General features: G+C 34.0%; 2 protein-coding genes across 4 annotated transcripts in view; one reads left to right on the top strand and one right to left on the bottom strand.

Moving 5' to 3' along the window:
- The first annotated feature begins 2,091 nt into the window (after positions 1 to 2,091).
- LOC306669538 (uncharacterized protein) lies at positions 2,092 to 23,076 on the top strand. 2 transcript variants are annotated; one of them, XM_079153556.1, is made up of 5 exons: positions 2,092 to 2,169; positions 6,818 to 7,016; positions 10,726 to 10,860; positions 16,927 to 17,103; positions 21,397 to 23,076. In XM_079153556.1, exons 1-5 carry the CDS (start codon positions 2,098 to 2,100, stop codon positions 21,399 to 21,401), a joined length of 588 nt encoding a protein of 195 aa, XP_079009682.1. In that variant the 5' UTR covers positions 2,092 to 2,097; the 3' UTR covers positions 21,402 to 23,076. The 2 variants fall into 2 exon arrangements, with proteins under 2 accessions (XP_079009682.1, XP_079009681.1); XM_079153555.1 differs by having other exon boundaries at positions 16,927 to 23,076.
- UGT8 (UDP glycosyltransferase 8) overlaps positions 18,522 to 25,356 on the bottom strand; it is a 78,350-nt gene continuing 71,515 nt past the window's right edge. For both annotated transcript variants that reach the window (XM_079153554.1, XM_079153553.1), the window contains exon 6: positions 18,522 to 24,281. In XM_079153554.1, coding sequence (XP_079009680.1) covers positions 23,918 to 24,281 — 364 coding nt within the window. In that variant the 3' untranslated portion in view covers positions 18,522 to 23,917. The remainder of the gene's footprint in view (positions 24,282 to 25,356) is intronic.

Here is a 25,356-nt window from a genome sequence, read left to right on the forward strand (position 1 = left end):
CTCTTTGCAGGAAACTATTTGACATTGGTAGATGTAATGTCTATATTCCAGCCACAATATTCCAATATTCAAAATGACTTTGATTTATGTTACAGAGTTCAACTCCTTCATCAAACACATAAGGAAAACAAAAACATAAGAAAGTGATTTGTTCAAGATCACTGAATTAATAAAAGCAAAGCTATTGACAGAGTTTTAACTATTCTCAGGTTTTAGTGTTTTTATTTATTTTACTTTATTTATGCTACCCTTTTTATGCATAGATGTAGTGCTGTCTTTTTTCCAAATAGATAATAGAGAATAAGCTTCATTTTGCTTTGAACAGGAACTCTGTGAAAGAAAGAGGGTGAACATCTATCATTGTAAACAAATACATTATAATTTGTTTCAAAATTCTTAGGCTAGTCAACAGTACATGGTTCACTACATTGTTTAGATATCTTTCTTTTACAAGAAATAATAATAACCACCTCTCTGAGGGCTAAAAATGTGTCTCAGTGGTAGAGTAACTGCCTAGGTTCAAATCCCAGCATTGAAAAAAAAAAAAAAATCCTGTCTTAAACTGACTTAGGTATATGAATGATGAATGAACTAAATCAAACAACTAATAAATCTGATACTGCTTTTAGGTACTGCTGGATCAAGGGATCCAGAGTCTCTGAGTCTAAAGCCCCTGTCCTGTAGGATTAATAACCCTGGCAGAGTCTGAAAAACTTTTTCTGTGTTCATGTTCTGATCCCTGTATGTGGACAAAGGATTACTCAGACTGGCCAGATCTAGGTCACATGCATATCCCACTAAGACAACATGCTATCCCACAATAAACAGTGGTTTTATTGTAATAAAAAAAAAAAAAGAAGAAGCTATACTGAATAAGGAAACATGCACACACATACATACAAACATAGACATACCCATCATGGCCCCCTTTTCCAATTTCTTTTTCAATATAGACTTTGAACTCTTAGTCAAAATTATCTGGGTTTTTAATATGAATTCATTCAACCCTGCTGGAGAGTATCCACCCTGCATAGGAAAATTATGGCCTGAATTTCTGATTCTCACTGACATCAGTAACTTTTTAGAAACAATCATTTACACAGGCTCTGATTTACTACACCAGTGCTAATGGTTTTCTCATATTCTTTTAATTGTCAAAACACATATAATTATGCAGTATTAGGAAATTGCCCAATATTAACTCATCCTGACCCTATTAAATTATTGGGGAAAAATCTACAATAACTTGCTTTCTTTACTATGAATGATAGGTTCATTTTAATGTCATGAGTAGAATTAATTTATTAATTATATTTAATTATACACATACAATTAAATATAATTATATAAGCAAATGATAATAGTCTAATGAACAAAGAAACAGATACTTACTTGCAGTGACTTTCCAATAATCAACCACAACAAAAAGAATACAACTGAAAACTTTTGACATATTTATACAACCAAATGGAAAATAGAAATACTGGTTTGGAGGAAGAATGTAGAGATATGAATATACATGGCTTAAAATTGAATTAATTTTTCAATGTGAAAGATTTCTTAGAAATATCATAAATAACTTCTCTCTCTCTTCAAAGGGAATAAATAAGTTTCAATTTGTATCTCCAATGGATGTCAGTACCGTGCCACTAAAATATCACTGGCATCTTTACCTTGCAACAAAAGATCCTGATAGTTTACTGAGAAATTCAAAAGTTAAATTGTGGAACTGAGGTTGTGGCTCAGTGGTAAAGCGTTTGCCTAGCACATGTGAGGTCCTAGGTTCAATTCTCAGCACCACATAAAAATAAAATAAAGGTATTGTGTTTACCTACAACCAATATATATACATTATATATGCATATATTATACATTATATTATATTACATTACATTATATTACATATATTATACATTATATGCATACAATGTATATATTGGATATATATATTATATACATAATATGTAAATATATTAAGTTAAATTGTTTCAGCTAATTTTACCTACAACCCAAGTAATGATATAATTGTTTCTGCCTGATATAAATGCCTTTGTGATGCTTGTCCTCCAGCAGCTACAGAATCCTGTTGGTTCAAAAATGAGTGCATTTGAAAAACGACTTGAAAATGTCACTACCACTTTGAATAACCTTCAAAACCGCTTGCAGGAGGTCAGTACTCTGTCTGGGTTGGTGCACAAGTGAGGATGATTAATTTTTTAAAAGGATAATAATTTAATTTTAAAAGATACACAGTTACTCACCTTGTATGCAATAGCCTATTTGTTCATTTTGGAGGTGGATGGCAGGAAGCTACACAATGATTTCTGAAGCTGCAAACGGAGGTATAGAGCATATCATAATATATTTATTAAGGACTAATGCAAACCACATTGAGTTATAGAAAGGAAAATGTATTCCCCAGTGCTTAGAATTTACTGAACATGAAGAATTCGAATGAGATTGTTTAGTGAGAAGGAGGAAGAATTTCCATGCCTACCTCCCCAAACAAATAAATCACTGCTTCTATCCTGGGAATGTTTTCAAATAGACGGTGTTTAATGAGATGAGTAGTATTTATAACTGAGTTTATATTCACATGTCTTTTCTGTTTTATTTTTCAAATGTATTCTTCAGACTAGGACTTGAATACCAAATATGTGTTCAAGATATAATACTAGGGTACCAAGGTCACTTGTTCTTGAATTGTTCTTTCATGTTTTAAGACAGCAGCAGTTGATCCACCGAATAGCTAGCTTGTAGTCATCTACAAACAGCACAGAATAATCTGGAGGAACAGCATAGAAACATCTTTGAAATCATCCCTATACCATTCTAGAAAAAAAGAACTGGTGGACAAAACAGGAAAAGGAAGACATTTCACCCCAGATTTGCCTTATGTTCAGATCATTTTATTGAAAACTTAACTTTCGTTCTTCCTGAGCCAGTGTCTTGTTGCTGACTAGTAAACTTTTAAAGAAATTTGCAAAATTTTGGTTGAAAAATTGAAGTTAGGTTTTCAGAAGTATCTGCATGATACATCTAAAATAGGACATATTTAGGGGAGATCTGAACATAATTATGCTGAAATGAGCAAAGGAGAAAAAGGTAAAATCAGACACCTAGAATTGATGTCAGAAGATCTGTCAATTATTTTATTCAGGCAACAAAAACATATAACACCTTACAGCCATTCATTTAATGAATGAATTGAAGGTCAGTGATAGTCAAAGCCTATGAATGTATAAAACCTGAGCAAGAAAAATAGTCCCCTTAAACAAGAAACATTTCACTTTTGTAAAACACATAACTTTCATGACAAAGAAAGTATAACATCAGAATGAAGAAAGTATTATTTAATAGACTGTTACAATATTTACTTCACATTTGGGAGCAAATTATTTCAGGTAAATATTTCATATCAAAGGTAAAGATTAATATATATAAATTTAAAAATCAGACATTAAAAATGAAACAACACAACTAAAATGAGAATCAATATCTATCAACATTCTGGAGGAGACATAGGTGATTTTGTGAGTCTAACAAGTTAAGAAAAAGACAGATGAGGAAATAATTACTATACAAGAACATTAAAAGGCAAAGGATATAGTGGTAATATATTTGCAAAAACATCAAAGTTTATGTAAATCCTAAAGAAAAATGAAATATGTACAGATAAGAGAATACATACAAGTATCTGTTTTATTAAATAAATGAAAATTCAAATAAAAACTAGATGTAAATTTCACTTAGCAAACCAGCCAAAGACGAAAAAGATGTTTAATTCCTAATAATGATGTATGGTACGAAAATAAGTACTAGCGAGATTGAAAAATATTGATGTCTCTTTGGAAGGCCATTAGACAAAGTTTATCAAGATCAGTAAAATATTCTTATCCCTTGATCTATCAAATCTCAGTTCTATGGCTCTCTCTTATTAAAATAATGCAAATTTTGCTGAAATAGCAAAATAAACATGTTTCTGAAAGACTCTTTCACAGTAGTACACAATGGGAACGAAATACACAACAAAATTTATACAATCTCTTGGCATACAGTATGCACTCAAGAAATATTTCCCAGTGAATTAATAAAAGTCATTGGCCCTAAAATTTTATCCATAGATTTCAAATATTTGATTGCTCATATACAGTATGATTAATGCAGTAAAGCTTATCTAATATAAAGAAAGCATTTACTTGGAGAAACTATGGTAGCTTACATTATCATACACTCTCCTATTACTTCTGTTAGTTCAGAGGGCTAAGTCAACATAGTAAAGTGAAGTTAAACATTTAATTTAATCATCATAGACACATTAATGTAGGTAAATGACACTATGAAAATTGAGTTTGGATTTAAACACCTAAAGTAATTAAATTAACTAGATAATTAGCAAAATTCCAATTCCATTTGTAATGTGTGGACACAGCCTTTAGAGACATAGCTGTGACTTTTTTTTTCTCCTCCTTGGTAAAATTTTGTACCAAAAAATAAATAACACATGCAATCATAGAAAAATAAAAGGGTTTGGAATTTATTCAATATTGGAAAATAATTCAATATTTTCTTTTCTAAAAATAATTTTGAGGCTTAACAATATTAAATAATTTACCCCAATTTCTGTTAGTATGAATGCATTAGAAGAGAGGCTCTGATCACCTCCAGCATAGTTTCTCTGACCCTGAAATATGTGATTCAAAGTCTGAGTGGATTTCTTTTTTTTTTTTAATATTGTTTTTAGTTGTAGATAGACACAATATCTTTATTTATTTATTTGTTTGTTTGTTTATTTATTTATTTATTTATTTTTATGTGGTGCTTGAGGTTCAAACCCAGTGCCTCACACACGTGCAAGGCAAGTGCTCTACCACTGAACTACAGACCCAGGCTCTGAGTGGATTTCTCAAGAATCTAAGATAGTTTTGTTCCTTATAGCATGGTAAAAAGTCAAAGTTTTTGTTTGTTTGTTTGTTTGTTTTTTGCCATTTTGCTTAAAACATTAAATGGGAAACCAGATCAACAAAATTTGCTGCCACTCATTATAAGAACATTTTTACTGGTAATTCCAAGAGTATGCATGGTAGATTGTAGAAAACAGAAAATATACACACAGGTTCTCTCTTGACTCCCATTTAGCTTCTTTCAGAAGTCCACATTACCAGAATTCACCAAATCAAACAACAACTGTCAGGGGGCTGGGGAGATAGCTCAGTCGGTAGAGTGCTTGCCTTGTAAGCACAAGGCCCTGGGTTCAATCCCAAGCACCACCCCCCCAAAAAAAAAAAAAGAAAAAAAAAAAAAAAAAACCAACAACAACAACTGTCAACAGGGCATGGTAGTGGTGGTTCATGCCTCTAATCCCAATTACTCCGGAGGCTGAGGTAGAAGGATGGAAAGTTTAAGTCCATTCTTAGCAACTTAAAGTAAAAGATAAATACACAAATAAATAAGGGATTAAAAGAACTGGGATGTATCTCAGTAGTAGAGCACCTCTGGTTTTGATCCCCAGTATCACCACCAAAAAAGTCCACAAAAAAACAAAAAACAAACAAACTAATCACAAAACAAAACAAAGCCAAGGACAAAACCACTAAGTGTACCCTTCTCTCCAGAATTGAAACACATCCACAAAAGCTAAAATAATTTCAGCTGTATCTATAATATAATCTGGTGAACAAATTATTTTAAAATTTATTCTTTAAAGAAAATTTTTATGATGCAGTCTGAAAATCTTTAGTAAATGTTGATTCTTTTCTGACTTTTCCTTTATTCATAACCAGTTTTGAGGCATTTTTACTGAAGAAAATAAGATTAATAAATTTCTCCATTTGGGTCCAATCTTCAATTTATTTCAGCATCTCTCAAGATTATATAAATTGTGTATTGACACCTTAAATTTTTGAAATGTGAATAAATCTACCTTTCACCACTAGATGTCACCAAAGGTTCATTCATCCTAACAGGAGTCCAGCTTTTAGCCATTGGACCTCAGGACCTTAGAAAAGTCACTTGTTCTGCTTCTCACTCTAATCAGAAAGTGATAGCTTTAGTAAAGTATTCTTCATAATATTAAATTCCTCCGTGTTTCAATAATGTTTTATATGTAAAAATATCTTAAACATATATGGAAATATTCGAATATGCATTCATAGAGAAATCATTGTTTATCTTTTCAAAATTCCTAATAACCTAGCTGACAAGTATGCCATTTTCATTATGATATAAGCAAAGGTTAGATTCTTTCACCCATGAGATACTTCATCAATGTGAGGAATTATACTACTACTGAAACTGTTAATATCATTATGAATATTATTATGATCACCAAGATGGAGAACTTGATCATTAATTTCACGTGATTAATTGGCTTAAATGATTTGAATATATAATTTACATTTATTCTTTTTATGCACACAAAAAATGATAATGGAAAAATTTATTAATTTTCTTCTTAAGGCTTTATGGTAGAATCCCTTTAAAAACAAAATTTCATGCTACATATATTTTATTTGAAACCTCTATCTAATCATCTTCTCCTTGGTTATATGAATGGTCAGGTTCACCTAAATTAGCATATTTTCAAAACTTCAGTATCAGGAAGGGAAAATTAATGTACTCATTATTTAAATTGTTTTATTATTATCTTAAATATAGACTTTATTCTTCATAATTTGCTATCAAATAACATTTTGGATATTAAATATTTTCCCTGAATGTAGTTTCTTCATCATATAGCTTGATATAATTAGAGCCATTTCGATCAAACATATCTGGTCTTCTTTTAAATGCTCACCCTTTATACTTTGCTCTCTAGGACTTGAATGATATTTATTTGCAACTTTCCCAATTTAAAGATAACATCTATCTTTTGGAGAGTACCCCGACTATGGCCAGGATGGAACATTTGAATTCATATACTGAAGCAACAACTCAACCTTTCCAAGAAAATGAAAAGACAGCATATTCGTCAGGACTGCCGTATATAACACCTAGTGAGAATTATGATATTTCAGGTATGTCAATCATTCATTATATGGATAATTTGCTTTAGTATATGGTTAATTAGAAAAGGACAGCATAGTGCATGTTCAGTTCATTGCATAACTTCAGTCATACTTCCTGTCACATAGATTCTCTGTATTACTTATTGAAGAAATTGATAAATGTGTGAATGATACACCCATAATCATAACAAAAGAGACTTTGGCTTTTCTATATTAATCCCTTCTGTAAACAATTCAGATGCCACCTGTGATATAATTTTAATATGGGCAATATTTTCTTTCTGTTATGTACATTTGCAAGTAGGCAGAGATTTTTGTTTTTAATATCTTTTTTTTTTTTTTTTTTTTTTGGTACCAGGAATTGAACCCAGGGGTGCTTAACCACTGAGCCATATCCCCAGCACTTATTTATAATTTATTTAGAGACAGGGTCTTGCTGAGTTGCTTAGGGCCTTGCTAAGTTGCTGAGACTGGCTTTAAACTCACAATCCTCCTGCCTCATCCTCCCAAACTGCTGGGATTACAGATGTGCACCACTGCATCAGGCTAGGCAGAGATTATTAACAATGAAGAAAACGAGGCAATTGTCCAACTTGTCTCAGTTGCCTGAGATAAATTAATTGAGAAATAAACTCACTATATATAACAAATGAAACCTTATTATAATATTAATTATTCCTTACATTCCTGTATTTGATAATATTCAAGTCCATGCGGACCATGTAGGAGTTGGAGAGGGGTGTTATGCATTAAGGGATGCATTGTTTACTTACATTTAAGGAAAGAATATCTATAAAATTTTGTGTCACCATTCAGAAAGAGATTATATGGATTGCCTTTGCTGGTTAACACTGAGAATATTCCGTTTTTAGACATTTGCTTGCTCAACAATATTTGTTTATCAAATACCATTTGCCAGGCATTGCGCTGGTCACTGAGGACTCAGCATGCATGAAGTTCCCTGCTCTCTCTTGGAGATTGCGTTCTAATTGAGAGAAACAAACATGAAATAAGTGAAAAAATAAACACAAAAATAAGATGATTTTAGGCAAGGGAAAGTGTTAAGAAGAAATTAAGAATAATTAGGATATACACCTCTGGAGAAGGCTGGCTTAAGCTGCATTATAAAGAAAGGGCTCACCAAGCAGAAGGCATTTGGATAGAGGCCTAGGAAAGAAGCAAAGGCATTTACATGAAGCTCTGCCTAAGGCATTCTAGGCAACAGGATCAGCAGTGCAAAGGCCTTAGAGGGAAAATGAGCTTAGCATGTGAGAAATAAAAACAATCCAGTAAGACTGAAACTTAATGATTAAAGAGGAAAATGGCAGCATATCAGATCAAAAATATTTCAGGCAGCAGCAAGAACATGTCGAATCAGTAGACTACAGTGAAATTTTTGAGAAGCCAGAGGGTTTTGACAGGGAAGTCAGATGACAGATTATAGGACATTTGTAGGGGGCTCTGGTTGCTGAGTAGAATCTCAATACTAGAAAGCCAAATATGGAAGGTGGAAGATCTTTTAGGAGCTTTGTGCTGAAGGCCCGGCAGGAGATCATCATGGTTTGGGTGGAAAGAAATGAAGGGTTTTAGGAAAGTGTTCAGCACTAGAGTCAGCAGGACTTAATCGATCAGATGTGGAGAGAGGAAAAATAATATTTAGCTATCTAGGTGTCAATTCAATGAATATTGGTACCATTTACAACACAGAAAAATCTTGGGGGAAATTATAAGTTCTATTTTGACAATTTGAATCTGAAATCCTCAATAGACTTAAAATACAGATGACAAGTAGTCAGTTAAGTTTGGAACTTAAGATGCAGATGAGAGGTGGAGATGTAAATTTGGGACATTAATGTATATATTAATATATCAAAGGCATGAGAATCTCTGGGATCATATAGCGAGAAGGTAAGATGAGGAAGAAGGCCCAGGACTACATGTGCTCCTTCATTTTTCATTTACAGGTCAGATAGCTGAGGCACAAACAGAAATCAAAATTGTGAAGTGGACATTGAAATAGAAGAGGAGAGTACCTCTTAGGAAACAATACAAGTTTTCATTCCTGAAAAATGTATGCTAGACACTATTTAAAACTGGTCATGTATTAGTGTGAACTCATTTAATCCTCATAATTACTATGTGATATAGGTAAACATAAACACTATTGAATTTCTCTCTTTATAGAAGAGGAGATAGAGAGGGAAATTTAAAAAATAAAATATTTCAAGAAGGAGAGAGCTGGGTCAAATATCCTGAGAGGCTGAGGTTAACTAAGATGAAGACAAGAAAGTGATTCCTGAATTGGGCAAGATGAAGGTCACTGGTGGTCTTGGAAAAAACAATTTCAATAGAATGATGATAGTGGGGGTCCCACAAAAAGCGTTACATAAAGAATGCAGGGACTTTGTGAGAAGTTTTACTATCAAAAGGAAGGAGAAAAATAAATTTGTAGGAGGGAGACTCAGTATTAAGATTTTTTCAATATGAGAGTTATTAAGAAATATTTTTATTCTGCCAGGGGTTTTCCTATATGTGGAGAAAAATTATTACATGGGAAAGATGGTAATTATGCTGTAGCAAAACCTTGAAACCAGGATGGGATTCAAACTGCAAGTGTAGAGAAATTGCCATGGTGGGTGCTGGAGACTTCAGGCATTTAGCAGAAATTCTCTAGCAATATTCAGCTCCTCTGAAAACCTATGTGGGTTTTCCCAAGTAAATAAGTAGATAGGTTTGGGTTTTCCCCAGGGGAGTTTGTTGAAGATCCATACCTGGAAGTTGGTACAGTGGTTAGATCAATGCAGAATATCCAGAAATGTGCCTTTACCCAAATAATGTGAGATTCTTATCTGTCTTCACTATCTGAATCTTGAGTGGGACAAATTCCATATTGTATGCATGATGTTGTACAGACATGATTTCAGAGTCCTGTGCCAGAGTAGTGTTGAATTTAACAAAGTCTGGAATTTCAATTTTAACTCATATCCTAAGCATTTACATGAGTTAAAATAATTGAATCACAGCAAATTGTCCTTAATGATTCTTTAGGACAAATCCCTCCCCTTAAACTCATGGAATTCTATTTTTCCAGTCTATTGGAACTCTTTCCATTCATACAATCTGGTATTTTATAGTTAAAGTTTCTCTTAGAGTCTGAAATAGTTAGCTGTTGCTTGGTTTCTTGAGCATTTAAAGTCATTCTTTCATGATTTTCATTGTCACTATGACTGTTTTATTAGACAGTTGAATAAAACTACCTTTGACAATGTTAATTGTACTAGAAATTTCATCCTGGGCATTTTCTACACATCACACCTCCAAGGATCTCTCACTGTTGAACTTATCATGAGACAGTAGTGTTTGTTCCAAAGACAATGTCTTACTCATGGTGGCATCCACAATACCTAGTCCTGCCTAGCACAGAGTGGGTGCTCAGTGAATGTTTTTTGAATAATCAAATGTATGACTTATTCTGCTGAGGAGTCTAACATACACAGTCAAGCACTAAGTGAGGTGATAAAGGAAATGAAACATTAGCCTATGAAAACAGGTATGCTTTTTATAGTGTTTCCAACTGAAAAGAGCATGGAACTAAATCTTCTGTTCCAGATCACTTGGTGAGATGATTATAGAGCTAGTGGTAATTGAGACCTACAATTTGTTTGCCTAGATACCCTATACCAAGTGTGTGATCAATTCATTTTCTCAGGTCTCCTAGATCCGGTCAGTGTTTCTGTTCCCTTTATAAACACTGCTCTAGAACTAACATCGCAAAATCCTACAGATGCAGAAAATGCTGAAATATTAGAAGAGAAACCCAAGATAATCATTTCATTCATAAAGAATCTTACAGGTAAGTTTCACTTTGATGCTAAAGCTTGGGATCCAAGCATTTCATCAGGAAATGATTTAAGAAATTGTACCTCTGTGTCATCTGCCTTATTTTCAATATTTAGCATATAAATATGGAAAGTCAAGATTTTAATTGTATGTACATACGACTTTTCTACTGCCAAGCTCTTCAATATATTTTTATATATTTAACTCTAAAATAACTCTGGGGCAGGGGATGACTGAAAGGGAAAAATTTCTTCATTTTACTCTGTAGTGCTATTACGTGTAGTTTATTTTATAAAATGAAAGAAAAATGCATATGCACTTAAATGAGTAGTCGCCAAGTCCTAGAGGCATAAAATCAAGGCACACTAAGGCTGTAACATTTACCCAAATATAAAAACTTGTAGTGAATTTTACATTACCTGAACACTCATAAGTAACATGTTAATATTAATTCATGAAAAGATAACAAAGCCTTCCAAAATGGGGGAAATGTTGATGAAAGAATTAAGAAAATGACTTGACTTTTGGCTGCCTCTGACAGAACTTAGGTTGTTTTATTTTGAGATTTCCATCTGGGTGAAAGTAACATATTTGCATGCGTTTGTGTTTTGGTTTCTTAAAATAACAACTTTAATTATAATTCACAGACCATCTATTCTAACATATCAGTTATATATCATATAAAATCATTGTACATATAGTATTTTTAATTCAAGCTTGCTAGTGGATATGGAAAACCAGTATATTCATGCCTTTATATATAAAACATCTATCATCATCATTATCATAAGGGCAGGAGGTATGAAAGGAAACTACTAAACAAAGAGCCAGAAATAAAGTTATCTTTAAAAGATCAAGAACAATGTGTACTTAGGAAAGAAATACAGCCTCTCCCACTCCTATCCTAGACTTCCCCTGGAAGAGAATCAATTAGTGAATTGCACAGACTCTTTGCAAAGCTGTGCTGTGCCTATCAGTGAACAAGAACAAGACAGAGAACAAGATGGGAGAGAAGAAAACAGACATGTGCTTAGGGCTAGCAGAAAGCTAGCAAGGGGGTCTTACTTGAGTCAGGGTGATCAAAGGGCAACAGTAAAATACATTTTGTCTCATAATACATGCATTTAGTCCTATTCCGACCCCAGATTCTCATCTCATGTCCTAACACATGCTGATATGGAAGCAGTAATAGGACAATAAAAGAACTAGAGTGCAACTGTTAGTCATTCAGCAAACATTTAATGTGTCTTATGTCTCACGTCTGCACAAAGTGGAAATGAAGATGAGAAAGTCAGAAGCACAGTGTTTTTAATGCAGAAGATAATATGTGAATAATTATGATGAGTAGCCATGAGCACAGAAAATTAGAAAAGAAGTTGGGATCCAGGAGCATACCTAGGCAAAGTCTTTCTCTAAAAGGTAATATTAGAGCTCTGATTTGAATAGGAAAGGGTTAGCCTAGGAAAGGGTGAGGACACAACTGATGAGATGTGAGGGATGAGATCAAAGTAATAAGAACTCCATAAAAAAGGAAATACTAAAGATTATATTCACTAGGGAGCGTAATGCAGATGAGCAACTTCAAACAGTTCTGCCTTGCTAGTAGGAAGACCTGGGAAGTGGAACAAGTGAGTTAGGGGTGTAATCAATCACCAAATAGCAAAAGGAAGGCCTTATATGCCTGGCTAGGTTTCATCTTACTGTGAACAGGATGCAACCTGATAACTTAGGTAATAAAAAATTAGAATGATAAATTTGCACATTTAGATAGATACGTCTGTAAGTGGAAGGGAAATAGGTTTGGGGTAGAAAGTCTGGAAGCAGGCTGTTAGCAAACTGTAAGCTATAGTCCTGATGAAAGTAGAGAACAATTAGGGAACTGGCAATAAGCCAGACAAAAGATGAAAAACAGCTGAACTAAGGCAATGGCAAAAGAAAGGAGACTCAAGAAACCCTGGGGGCATGAATTAGCAAAATGCTGTTATAGGCTGGAGATGGTGGGTAAGGATAAGGTAATTTCAGGGTTTATTTCCTTGGGCAATTGTGTTGATGCCATTATTGAAAGAAAAAATGAAAAAGGAAGAAATCAGGAGGACTGAGACGAGAAAGTAGTGGTATTATGTGATTTAGGTGCCATTCACTATTTTTCTGCCACGATTTTAATTAATTTTTATTTGATAATAAATCCCAAGCATAAATCTAAAGCCAGGTTTTCTTTCCTGAGCTCTTAATCTGTTGACCAAATATCTCCTAGACCTTTCCATTTGGATATCTTGATAACACCAAATAAATGAAGAATTTCAAAGTAGAATCTAAACAATGAGATTAAATTTAAGCACTAGAATAGAAATTTTTGTGAGATTACTTTCTCACCGATACTACAGAAAATTAGACTACATAGAGGTGGATACAGATAGGTTAGGAGAAGTGGCAAGAAGGTGAAGGACCACTTGTTTATCTACATTATATATTTCGGTAAAGTAATAGATCATTTACTGAAACCAATGGAGGTAAACTGGCAAATAAAAAAAAAAAAAAAAACTGAAGGGAATCTGATGAAGGTTTGAAATAGCTATGGAAAAGAAGAAAGAGAGCCACAAGGGAATAAATGTAATGATGCGTAGGTATCAACTGACCAACTAAGAGAAGGATCTTGATTTTTCAGCAACACCAATCCATGTGGCTTTTTAATTCTTGTCAGTGTTGCTCATCAACCCAGGCACAGGAAGAGAACATTGATACAGGGTTGATACAGGATTGGATTTTTGCTACAGGAGTGTAGCAGGACAGTAGAGCGAGTTTTGAGGGTGTAGTCAACAGAAATGCTAACATTAAGGATGGAAGGTTTGGATTATCAAAGAAAATCAGTGTTTAGATTGATAGGGGAAATGGAGTTATGGAAATAAACATCACTAAGTGTAGTGGGAAGGTGCTGGGATGATAGTAAGTTGAGGACTAAGAGTGGGATCCTGGAGAATATTTCAGAAGTAGAGAGACTCTAGGTGATAAAACCCCTGATTTGGCATGGAGGTGATGATGGAGGGGGAAGAGAGGAAAAGGTCAAGGGCTTTGTCAACAACATATAATTTATCAGGTGCACCCTGTATTTGGAAGAACTTTAAAGAGGTTGGACTAGCAGCCTTTAAACAGAATTGTGTATTAAGGTTTTAACTTTCAAATCTTGGCCAACCAGCTGTCATCTTAATGAACTGCTCATCCACAATAGATTATCCTCTATGAATGACTTGTCTTAAGTCCTCTAAAGCAAGCATAAAGGAAGTCAGTGGTGTTTTTTTTTGTTTAGTGATTATTTACATATAATAGTTTGTGGGATTTTGTAATTTTTCTCCACTATGAAAAACAGTTGGAAAAAAAAAATAGAACAGTTGACACAATTTGGAGAAGAAACTTGATTGCCCTCTTGAATAAAAGCACTTGATCAAACCTCCTGGATAAAAGGGTAATAAGAGAGTAATGAACATTCTATTGAGTTGACATCTAATTACTTTTCTTTGCATACACATGAAACCAGTCTCTGTCACCACTCTGTGGGTTATTTGGCCTGCTCTATTAAGTTAAACTCCAATGTCCAGCAACATATCTGACAGCTAAATCATATTTTTTAACACTTATGTAAATTTTAAAACACATATATTAGCTCTGAGCTTAATATGAAAACATAATTCAAAAAGATGAGTATCTATGCTTGAAGTTTTCATTTAATTAGATACCATTGTCACCTTCTAGTGGAAGGAAATTCAAGGCTATTGTCTTTCCCAGTCTCTTTCTCTCATTATTTCTCCAAAATGAGTCCAAAAAAATTTTTTTATTTTTCTTCATTCTCAAGGAGAGGATGTTGCTTATCAACAGCCCCAAGGATATAAAAGACCCAGTGAGCTAGAACAATCTAATCTAATCTAGATAAAAGGGGTTAGGTAGAAAGCATCTGCAGGGGCTCCAGACTGTCTTAATTTCATTGCTTCAGAGCTTGTGCTTTCTGCAGGTTGGCAGACATTGAATCTGGGAAGAGAATTAGTTATTGAATTAATGGTCACACGCCACAATTGCTGTGTTTACCACACCTCATCAGTTCCACTTGTTCCTTTGGCAATGCTGAAGTTCTTGTTTATCTTTTCTGTCCCTTCTACACATTTAAGCTTTAGAAGCTGCATTTCATCTGATTCTGGGACCTGGGTTTGGTCTTTGGATGTATGCTTTTTGCAAAATGGAGATTAATAAAAATAGAGTGATGGCTGCTAATGCAAAACCAAAAATCATAGAAAGAAACAAGTACAGATTGAATAAAGGATATGGCTAGATTTAAAATCTCTAAACATTATATCACATTCAGTTATTATATTTCCTGCATAGGGACGCATTACTAATTTATTTTCTTCTAACAAGAATAACGTTCTGTAGCAATCCAGGGCTGCCTCGATGACCACGATCCTTACTCTGTCACTGTTGTTCTTGAACACTTGGTCAGTCAGTATTCCCAGTATACCTCGTTAAGTCAGTATACCTCGTTGAGTAAAAATAAAGGCTTATAAATTGTTGCTTTTGCTGAATCTTTTCACTACCAGAATACACTCTCATATTTTAAGATGAAAAATCTTTCTTTTTCTTCATACTAGTTAAGCTATACATATTACAATTGAGTTTTCCTAAGCCAAGCACAAGCAATCTTATTATCATTTTATCTATCATTATATCATCTATATATATGAAAAAACCTTTCCATTATGTCAAACCTGCAATACAAAAAGCTTGACAAGCTTGACACCAACAGTTTTAAGTGATATGTGCCATATGACTAGGTACATTGGACACAGGTACATAAATAGGCATCTCAGAAGATCACTGAATGCAAAGAGAGGTTGTGCTTCACAGTGATACACCACAGAGTCAAAAGGAAGACTGACGTCAGAAAGGCTCTTTTCTTTGTATAGTGGTCCTTTTCCTCAACACATACGCTCCAGTCAGACTAAACCATGTGCAGGTTCCTAATGTTCCACACTCTTCCTTAACTCGGTGCCTTTGGCTCTGGGGCTCGCCTTCCCCAGATTACCTCCATCGACTTGGTCTGTTGAATTTCCATGCATTTTCTGTGATTCAACTAAAACAACCCCCAGATAGAAACACCCCTCCCTTTTATTTCAATGGCACATTGTCTTTGCACATATTACTATACAGATCCTATTGCTTACTGAAACTGCTTATTTTCTGTTTTTGTTCCCTTGAAGTCAGAGACTGTGGCTTCTTCATCCTTGCATCCTAGTATCACATACAGTGCCTGGCACTTTAGAACCCCAGAAAACAATGTTTGCTTGTGTTTTAATAAAGGCAGTACTTAGAGCAGTGAGATGAAGAGGATAATAAGAATATTGACAAAGGAATATTATTTGCTGATTTTATAAATGGAGAAACACAATTTGATTACGTGAGCTAAAATTAAATTTCACAGGTGATAATCAGCTTATGAATGTAAGAGATGCATGTCCATACCTGATGGCAAATGAGCAGAGATTTCTTGATGTAAAAAATAAGAAATGTTAGACAAAAGTAGGCAGTGAATGTAAGCAAGATAAGTCAAGGAACTGGGATGAGAAGACCACTGAAACTTAGCCACATGGATTTTTTTTTTTTTTTAATAGTCTTAGGAGAGAAAGAAGATCTGGTGAACATATCAAAAACTGCAGGGCAGTGGAAAATATTCTATTAAAATGATTGTATCAATAAATGAAGCAAATGGAAAATAGCAAAAACATTGATGGTTATTTATGGTTTAACATTAAAACATAATGGGGATACAGGTAACAGAAAGATAATTACTGAAATAAATGATCAAATAATTCAGAATAGACTAAAGAGAAGATAAACAGTGTTGGAATAGAGGAGGGGACAATTGAATCTATAAAGAGTTGCCCAGCAAACACCAACTGGGAGGAAATGATCTGCATTTGAGATGAACAGAAAAAAACAGCAGATGAGAAGCCCAGTATTGTCATGAAGGGTGTAAATGTTTGAGTTCACATTCGAAATCTGAGTTGAAGTATACAAACCATTTTTATTTCCGTAGATCTTCAAATCTTTTTCTATGGTGCTGATAACAATGCAAATGGATATTTAACATACCATGAAATAGAGAGCCTTCTAGGGGAAGAGACACCAGAACAAGAGCAACTGGAGCTGTTTGATGCTGATCACAACCAGATGTATTCCTATGCTGAACTAGTAAGAGCATTTGGACTGACTGGTAAGGGTGTTCTAGGTCTGGAACATGGGTATGGTCTAGAACATTACAGTCAAAACCAACAACCCAGCTTTCAATTTTTCCTTTGAATATTACTTAGTCTTCCCTTGTACCTGCTGTAGGGATTTCAAAATGGCACTCTTAATACAGTGAAACTTTAGAGTTTGAGTAGTATAAAGTGATGATATAAGAAGGAACTAGAAGGCTACTATTCATGTCAAAGAAATAAGAAGTTAAAGCAATGTACATTGCATGACATTTTAAATACCCTTTGAAATTGAACATTTCCTTCAGTGTTTCTTTTCTATTTAGTTTTCATGGAGTCTGTTGTGTAAATAATTTGAAAACATTTCCCATAAATACCTAAAAGCTGTTTCTCAATCAGTGATGTGAGTAATGACAGACACACTAGAGCTGGCATCCAAAAACTGGTAGAGTAATAGAGCACGCTTGGCATAAAATAGAATTCCATGTAGCCAAATGTTAAAGTTATTTACTTTAAAATTCGAGAATGGAGCCAGGCACAGTGGCCCACACCTGTGATCTCAGCAACTCAGGAGGCTGAAGCAGGAGGATGGCAAGTCTGAGGCCAGCCTCAGCAACTTAGTGAGGCCCTAAGCAATTAAGGGAGAACCTGTCTCAAAATTTAAGAATAAAAAGGGCTGGGGATGAGGCTCAGTGTTTAAGAGTCCTGAGTTTAATCCAAGTACAAAAAAAAAAAAAAAAAAAAAAAAGAGAGAGAGAATTAAAATATATTAAATTGCTATTGTTTCCCTCTGATTTAAGGAAACCCAAGCAAAGATGGCTGTATACCTCTGACTTGGCAGAGGTGACTTTATTAACTCCTCCAGTGGTGTAACTACATTCTCAGGGATCACTTCCATATATGTTGAAAAGCACATCACCAGAACATCCACTATGTAACAGGGCCCATGTGCCTGTAGATATCTGGATATTGCCAATGTCTTGCATTTGCCAAATCCCTCTGACTTCTCTGGATACTACATCCAAGATCTTTAAAGGTCTCTGCTTGATTTTTATTCTTCCTAAGAAATATGAAAGGCATTCTGAGGTGGGTTTTGATCTAAACCTCAACTTCTGCCTTCTTCCCAGGCAGACCCTGCATTTCTCACCCACACTTTTTTACTGACATGTGGAAGATCATCCTGCTGCCATCCTAGGTTGAGATGTTTTTGACTGCCTACCTCCTATCCATCTCGGGCTTTTCTTTGACTCTACCAGGCAGCTGATTGCATTTCCAGCATCTTCTGTCAACATTAGGAATATGAGCTATGCTAAATAAGTGGAGTTACAGAATCAAGGATTGAACACATTTCTTGATGCTGAGGGATCCTGTTAGGAGCATCAACAATGAATGTATGAGGCAGGCATCCACTGGGGACAGGCAGAGTTTCTCCTGGTACAAGTGAGCTGTTTAAGAATTTTAATTGACCAGTGGGAGGTACAAAGAGGTACATGTGACTTAACAGTTTAGAGATCACTGAGCTGTGCTCCAGAGAGTTCACACAGTGCCAGATCCAGAGGGTCACACAGTGAGTGTCCTGAGGGAACAAAACGAGCCCTCACTGGTAGGGATCTTCCAATACGCACTGGAAGCACGATCAGCACATTCATTATTTTCAATGAACCTTACAACCTACGTGATATTCAACTGGCACAAATAAAACCAAACCAAATCAAAACAAACACAAGTGCTGGACATTTTCTCATTAGCATTCTGTACTTTTGGATGTTTGAGCTCCAGTTGGTTCCACATTCTGTTAATAACAAAAAAGCATTATTAAATACACAGACACAATCTGTGCACCATAAATTGAAAATGGGAGTCCAATTTAGTAAATGCCTAACAAAGGTAAGAGAAAGGTTTGAAGCAGGACAATGAGAGAGAACAGGTAATGAAGAAAGCAGAGGAACTTGAGTGAATTTCTCCATTGCCTTTATCCTCCTGAGACCCCAAAAGAGAAATTGTCATTATCAGTTGAAGTGATTATGAGAAATGTTATTTATACCTAGAATCTACATGTAGTTTAAATTTCTAAATCTAAAAATATTTTTATTCTAGAATAAATAAGAAGACGGAAGTACAAGAAAGAAGAATATATTCAAAGAAGTGGATTAATTTTATATTATAACATGTTCATTCTACATTCTTTCATTTTGGCAAGAAGTGTTAGGAAAGGTACTCCTAACAAGTTTCTAAAACTTGTCAGTTCTTTTTAACTTTCTTCAGCTTAAAAGAAAGTTTCTATTTCCTGAAACAGTCTTTTAAAATTCCATAATACTGCCAGTCTTGAAGAAAAACAATATTTTTAGTTTGAACTTTTAAAAAGTATAATTTCTAAAGAACTGTGTGTATAATGTAAATATTAAATATACACAAACATATGTAAATGCTACTGATATATTTTTTCTCCAATTGATATACATATCAGTAGCATTTGCTTCCTTTTTTTTTTTCTTTTTGGCATTGGGGGATTGAACCTAGGAGCACTTAACCACTAAACCACATATTCACTCCTTTTTATATTTTATTTTGAGACAGGGTCTCACTAAGTTGCTTAGGGCCTTGCTAAGTTGCTGAGGCTAACTTTAAATTTGTGATCTTTCTGCCTCAGCCTCCTAAGCAGCAGGAATTACAGATGTGTGCCACTGTGCCCAGCAGCATTAGCTTTTTCTGATGAAACTTAATTAATTGTTAATGTTAGCATTTTTAAGCATTCCTGTACTGTCCTATTCATAAGTTGAATCTATGCTATAGCCAGAAGGCAGACCTGAAAGCAGAACTGATGGTTTTTAAGATATTCACCACCATTTCCTTGATTTGTGAACAAAATGCATAGCCACTCCAAGATTTAACAGCACTCACACACATCGTTGCTAATGTAAAATTTAATGTTACATGAAATTTACCAACGTATTTATATTCAAAAGTTTCCATTTGGGGCTTCAAGTAAGGAATATTCATGGATCTCCATCAATATTTTACCCGTGTGACTGAACCAGAATTGTCTTAAACATATGAAATTCACCTTTTCAACATATCATACTCTAATGCAGTTCTGTGCTAAGTAAAAGAGTAACAGATCTTGATAACAAAACTTTTCTTGGTTGCACTGTTTTTATTTAATTTTGATCTAAATGGAAATCTGATCCTAACATTAAAACTAAGTCAGAGTTTAGGAGAAATGGTCTTCTGAAAGTATGGATAACTCTACAGATTCGGTGAAACTCAAGTTAGACCCTCTCTCTGCAGTAAGGAATGATCACTAATTATACAAGACAGGATTACTGAAAAAAGCTTAAAGCTTAAACTAACTGTGGGAAGTAACACAGGAATATAATGCTTTTAATTCTACAAAATTCAGTGAGTAATTCATGTTTTACTGGTTAATACACTAAAGTGCTTTGTAATACCTGAGATATTGTAATACCTGAGATTAAAGTTGGTATTGGACTTCTTTCACAGACTCACATTTTAGCCATCTTATTTGAATAACAGTATCATTTACACGTAGTTAGAATTCTTCAGTTTGAATTTTGATTATACTCTACTGAAAAAAATCTGGATTTATTACCCTAACTAAGTAGAGTATCAGAGATTTTGCATTATCAGAGTATAATGTGAATTCTCTCTTCAATTATGTCTGAATTACCCAAAAGAAAGAGTGTGAATGATATGATTATTGCATGCTTTTTGGTTTCCATATTTTAAAAACTAAGATTATCATTATTTATGTCACTCTTCCCCTGCTATACTACCCCCAATTCAGGAAAACAAACACACAAGTGATTTGGGACCTATAACGTTCTGCGGCATTTATAGGAAAATGAAAACATCTATATTTTATTTGTGTGAACTTCTAAGCACTTTTTAAAAAATTTGCCCGAAAAACTATTTTACTATCTGCCAAAAATATGAATAGCATCTTTTCATGACATATATGTCTTAAAAAGCTAGTTAAAACCCTTACCATCTCAGAAGCAGGATAAGAAGTTCTCTAACACATATTTTGAAGAGGTTTTAATAACAATTCCTATGATTCTCAAACTTCATTAGATAAGATTTTAAAATTCTCTATTTCAAAATGTTTTTGATTATACCAAAAGGAAATAGACATTCTCAAATGTGATTTTACATTTACAAACTAGCTGAATTGCTTAGCAGCAAGAATGAAAATGAATTAATTGTACTTTTTTAATAAAAGAGATGACTAGATTATCACTTGAAGTCATTCTTCAACTTACTTGGGTCATTTTAAAAACTTTTTCTTTCAGAGTGAAGCCATACAATTTTAGTAGTACTTTGGGATTTGTTAAGTAGCTGAGTTTTGAAGAGAGAGTCTACAGCTTTCTCCAACCTCAATCATAAATCATTGCTGTAACCCAAACATTTGCTCTTTCCTGACCTTGCGTGCTTATGTGATAGAATACTAGAACTTACGCTGTAGAGGCAAAACTTCTTAATTCTCATTTGTGCTGGACATCATGATAATCAGCTATGGAGATATTTAAAAGCTGCACCAACTCTTTCTAAAAAGTAAATGAATTAATACCTTCTTGAAATTTTACTTTATTAGAGAATCTAACCCAAGTGTGGAAAATTTAAAATCATTTTTTTACCAAAACTGTCTAACAGTAAGCCTCCTAAGAAAAAAATAAAAATAACAATGATCAGTAAATACTTACACTTAACAATCTTAATTCTGGGATAGAATTTTAATGTCCATGTTGATGTACTTGTAAGGTAGATCCCTTTGTTTAGTAAAAATGCATCCCCACATTTAATACATTGTTTTCACACTCACATACACATATAAAAATTGGGAGACCTGTCTTAGAAACATGTTTATAATAAATGTCCATAATATTGTGAAATAAAATCTGAATAAAAATTTTATTCCAACAACATTTCTCTATTTTAAATCATGTTTATTGTTTAAGTTTTTATCACAGTGGAGATTAATTTATAATCATCCAGTCAGTGCTTGTTAACTTCACCAAATTCCAAAAAAGTAAAATCAACTCATTCATACACTCTAAGCCCTGTTACCATCCCACCATTCATTGCCTGTGTCTTTTTTTCCTTTTAACGGCAACATTGTGATAAGATTGTGAAAAGGTATAGTAGGCTTATATGTGTAATACCATTTCTTCAAGTATCAGAGAGCAGGTACGTTTGTCTGTATTGTACATTAGAAAAACTACTTGTGACATTATTTCTAAGTACAGGAAAGTGGCTCCTGGTGGGAGTGTAATGAAGTTGTATGTCATAGTGTATGACAAGGATTTACAGCATTCTAGAATTTTCACAATTCTTCTGTTAGTGAATGACATTAGGTAAATGTTGCATTTTTCAGATGTCAGTCATAGGATTTCAAACTACAAATAAATAAAGCATACACTCAACAGGTGTAGTGCAAATGCTAAGTAAACAGAATGACATGGAAAAAAACTAATAGTTGCCACCAAGTAAATGGTCCAGCAGGGAAGTCCTGATTTTATGATGTTTGTGACTTGCGTCCCTGTTCTACATGAATACTGTCACTGTTCCATGTCACTCACAATGACTGGAAAAGGCTGCCCAAGTGGGGCTGAAGGACTGAGAAGGGAAAGAAGAACTTATCTTTACAAAACAAGTGGTTCTATTTCTGTCATTTCTGTATACCAGGTAAATTCTACAACCTTTGCAGACAAAGCAGGTACCAATAATGAGAACTGCAAATCTTCTGCTTAAAAGAAATAATTGTTGGCACCTATATACTATACAGAGTGTGGCCCAGAAAATAAAAGGGATGAAGATGATATTTTAAAATTAGAACTTTGGATTTGCAACATCTAAATATTCCAAACTTACATCACAGAAAAGCCATCAAATAGTCACATAAACATCCAAGCAATGGCCCTATTTTAAAATGCCACATAAGCAATCACCTCTAGTATTCTGAACAAAAGTCAGAGTTTTGCTGCTTTGTCTTAATTATGCATTGAACAAAATGTTACTCCTTAAAATAAAAATAGGGAAAAAATAATAAGATTCTTCCAGAGGAAAATTATTGGTAGGGGGAAAACAAAAGGAAAATGTGACAATAGATTTATACTTTTTTAATTACACATTTTCCCCCAGAAGTATCCATAAGTCGGTAAGAAAAGGAAAAACAAAACAAACAAGAAAACATGAAGTAAACAAAAAGTACAAAAAACTGTGCCATTTATCTTTTCACTTTCTTCCTCTGCATTCAGTTTTGAGAGAGGTGTTCTCTGATGGTAGTGTTCTGAGTGCACACATTAATGCTACAGAAGAAGCTACAAGAGAAGCATGTGGATCTTGACTGTCTTACTACTTCATTCATGAATGTGTTGTACCCTCAACAAATAAAACAAGCAGCCAGATAAAATTCTCTGAATTAGGAGACACCACACACACACACACACACACACACACACACACACACACACACTCAATAGAAAAAAGAAACCATTCCTTATCTGTGACACACACATATCAACAGTTTAAAACTAAGGTCTGACACGGTCACTTAATTAATTTAATAATTAAGGCTTCTAAAGGTTCAGTGCCAAAACTTTCTGCATCAGTATTTGAACCAAATACATTTTCGCATTTTAGGTTTGTGCTTTGTACAGCCATCTTAATTCCACAGAAATTCATTAGTAAGATCTGATAAGGGAGTGTTAGAATTGTTTGCTGACATTTTACTTTTAGTAGCTGTTAGACTAATTTCTAGCAATAAAATTTCAATGACTGAACAGATTTGTTTCCATCACCTGGGCTGCTGGCTCATTTCACCTTCTTTTCATGTTTAATATGGCCATTTCTTTTGTATTTGCCATTGAGGATTCCATTGTGGTAATGTCCATTAACAGCACTATGCTTATTTTTAGACCACAGACTTTTGATTTTTCTGTAGATAAATTTTGTCACCCAGGACAAGAAGAAGTAAAACAAGGCAGCACCAAACAAAAGCACAAAGGCAATATCCAGTAAAAAATACTGACAGAAAGAGATTTGATGGACAGCGGCACGGAGGTGATGGGCTCCATTGTGACGAAGAACATAATCTATCCAATAGACAGTCCGATTGACAGGGTGACCAGGTTGATCCTTGTGAATTTCTGAAAGCTTTTGAGCTCTCCGACGATAGCTAAGGAGTGGATGCAAAACACAGAATGATTATGTACATTGTAGGTTCTGTATTAAGAATTTCTTGATTTAAAAACGGAGGAAATAATAAAACTACTATCCTTCATTGGGTACCTTGTAAATTCCAGGCACAAAGAAATGTATGACATTACATGTAACATATATGTGAATGTATGTGAACATGTACGTATGTTTAAAGAAAACACTCTTAAATTGTTAATTTTAAAAACCAGCTAAAGTGGTAAATATATTAAATATTTTATATTAACTTAAAATGTATAACTGCAATAAAATGCATTTTAATTTAAAAATATCTGAACACAATAAAGTGCATTTTATTTTAACTTAAAAATATGGAAGTGCATAGTAACAATCAATAACAAATGGCCAGAGCCCCTTTATGCATGGATCTCTGGTTGAAGTTGATATTGTTTTGACATAAGAAATAAATTCTACCCAGAGATATCAAAAATATATATCATAGAGGATATGTCTTGAATTGTGCTTTATAGACAGAAAAAAGTTTGCAGATATGTGAATATCTGATAGGTTAAGAGAAAAGTATGAACTAAATCATAAAGGTGGGAGGGAAGAACAGGACCAGACAGAGTCATTTGGAAAGGGCATCTAGTGGGATGGTCATTTGGGTTAGACTTGCTCAAGGGTAATCAGAATGACAAAATATGTAGCTTAATATGAAGAAATTCAAAGATATATTCCAGTAGGAATATAAAGATTGCAAAATGAAAAAAAAAAAGTGAATAGTGTAATTAAAATGGTCATTCAAGCCAGATTTGAACTATTCCAAGGAATGCCTTATATAAGGCCCTTTTGGAAAAAGGAATTACCTGGTAATTATAGCACATTACATTATAAAGTGTGTCTTCCATTAAAAGATGGCCACAGATTAAATATGTGCTTTTAATAGTGATAACCTCCCACCTTTCTTTATAACTTGCCCTAAAATAATAAAATCACCAGACTAAAAAAAATTTTTTTCTCAAAACAAGAGAATTAATAAGTTCTTTAAATAAACCCTAAGGACTAGTTAAGGAAGTAGTGAAATATGTAATATC

This window comes from Sciurus vulgaris, assembly GCF_902686455.1.
Source record: "Sciurus vulgaris genome assembly, chromosome: 9".
Classification (NCBI taxonomy): Eukaryota; Metazoa; Chordata; class Mammalia; order Rodentia; family Sciuridae; genus Sciurus; species Sciurus vulgaris.

Coding starts and splice junctions, on each gene's coding strand:
- LOC306669538 (XM_079153555.1), top strand. CDS start 2,098: ATGAGTGCATTTGAAAAACGACTTGAAAATGTCACTACCACTTTGAAT. Junction 2,170..6,817: donor TTCAAAACCGCTTGCAGGAG/GTCAGTACTCTG, acceptor TTTGCTCTCTAG/GACTTGAATGATATTTATTT. Junction 10,861..16,926: donor ATTCATAAAGAATCTTACAG/GTAAGTTTCACT, acceptor TTATTTCCGTAG/ATCTTCAAATCTTTTTCTAT.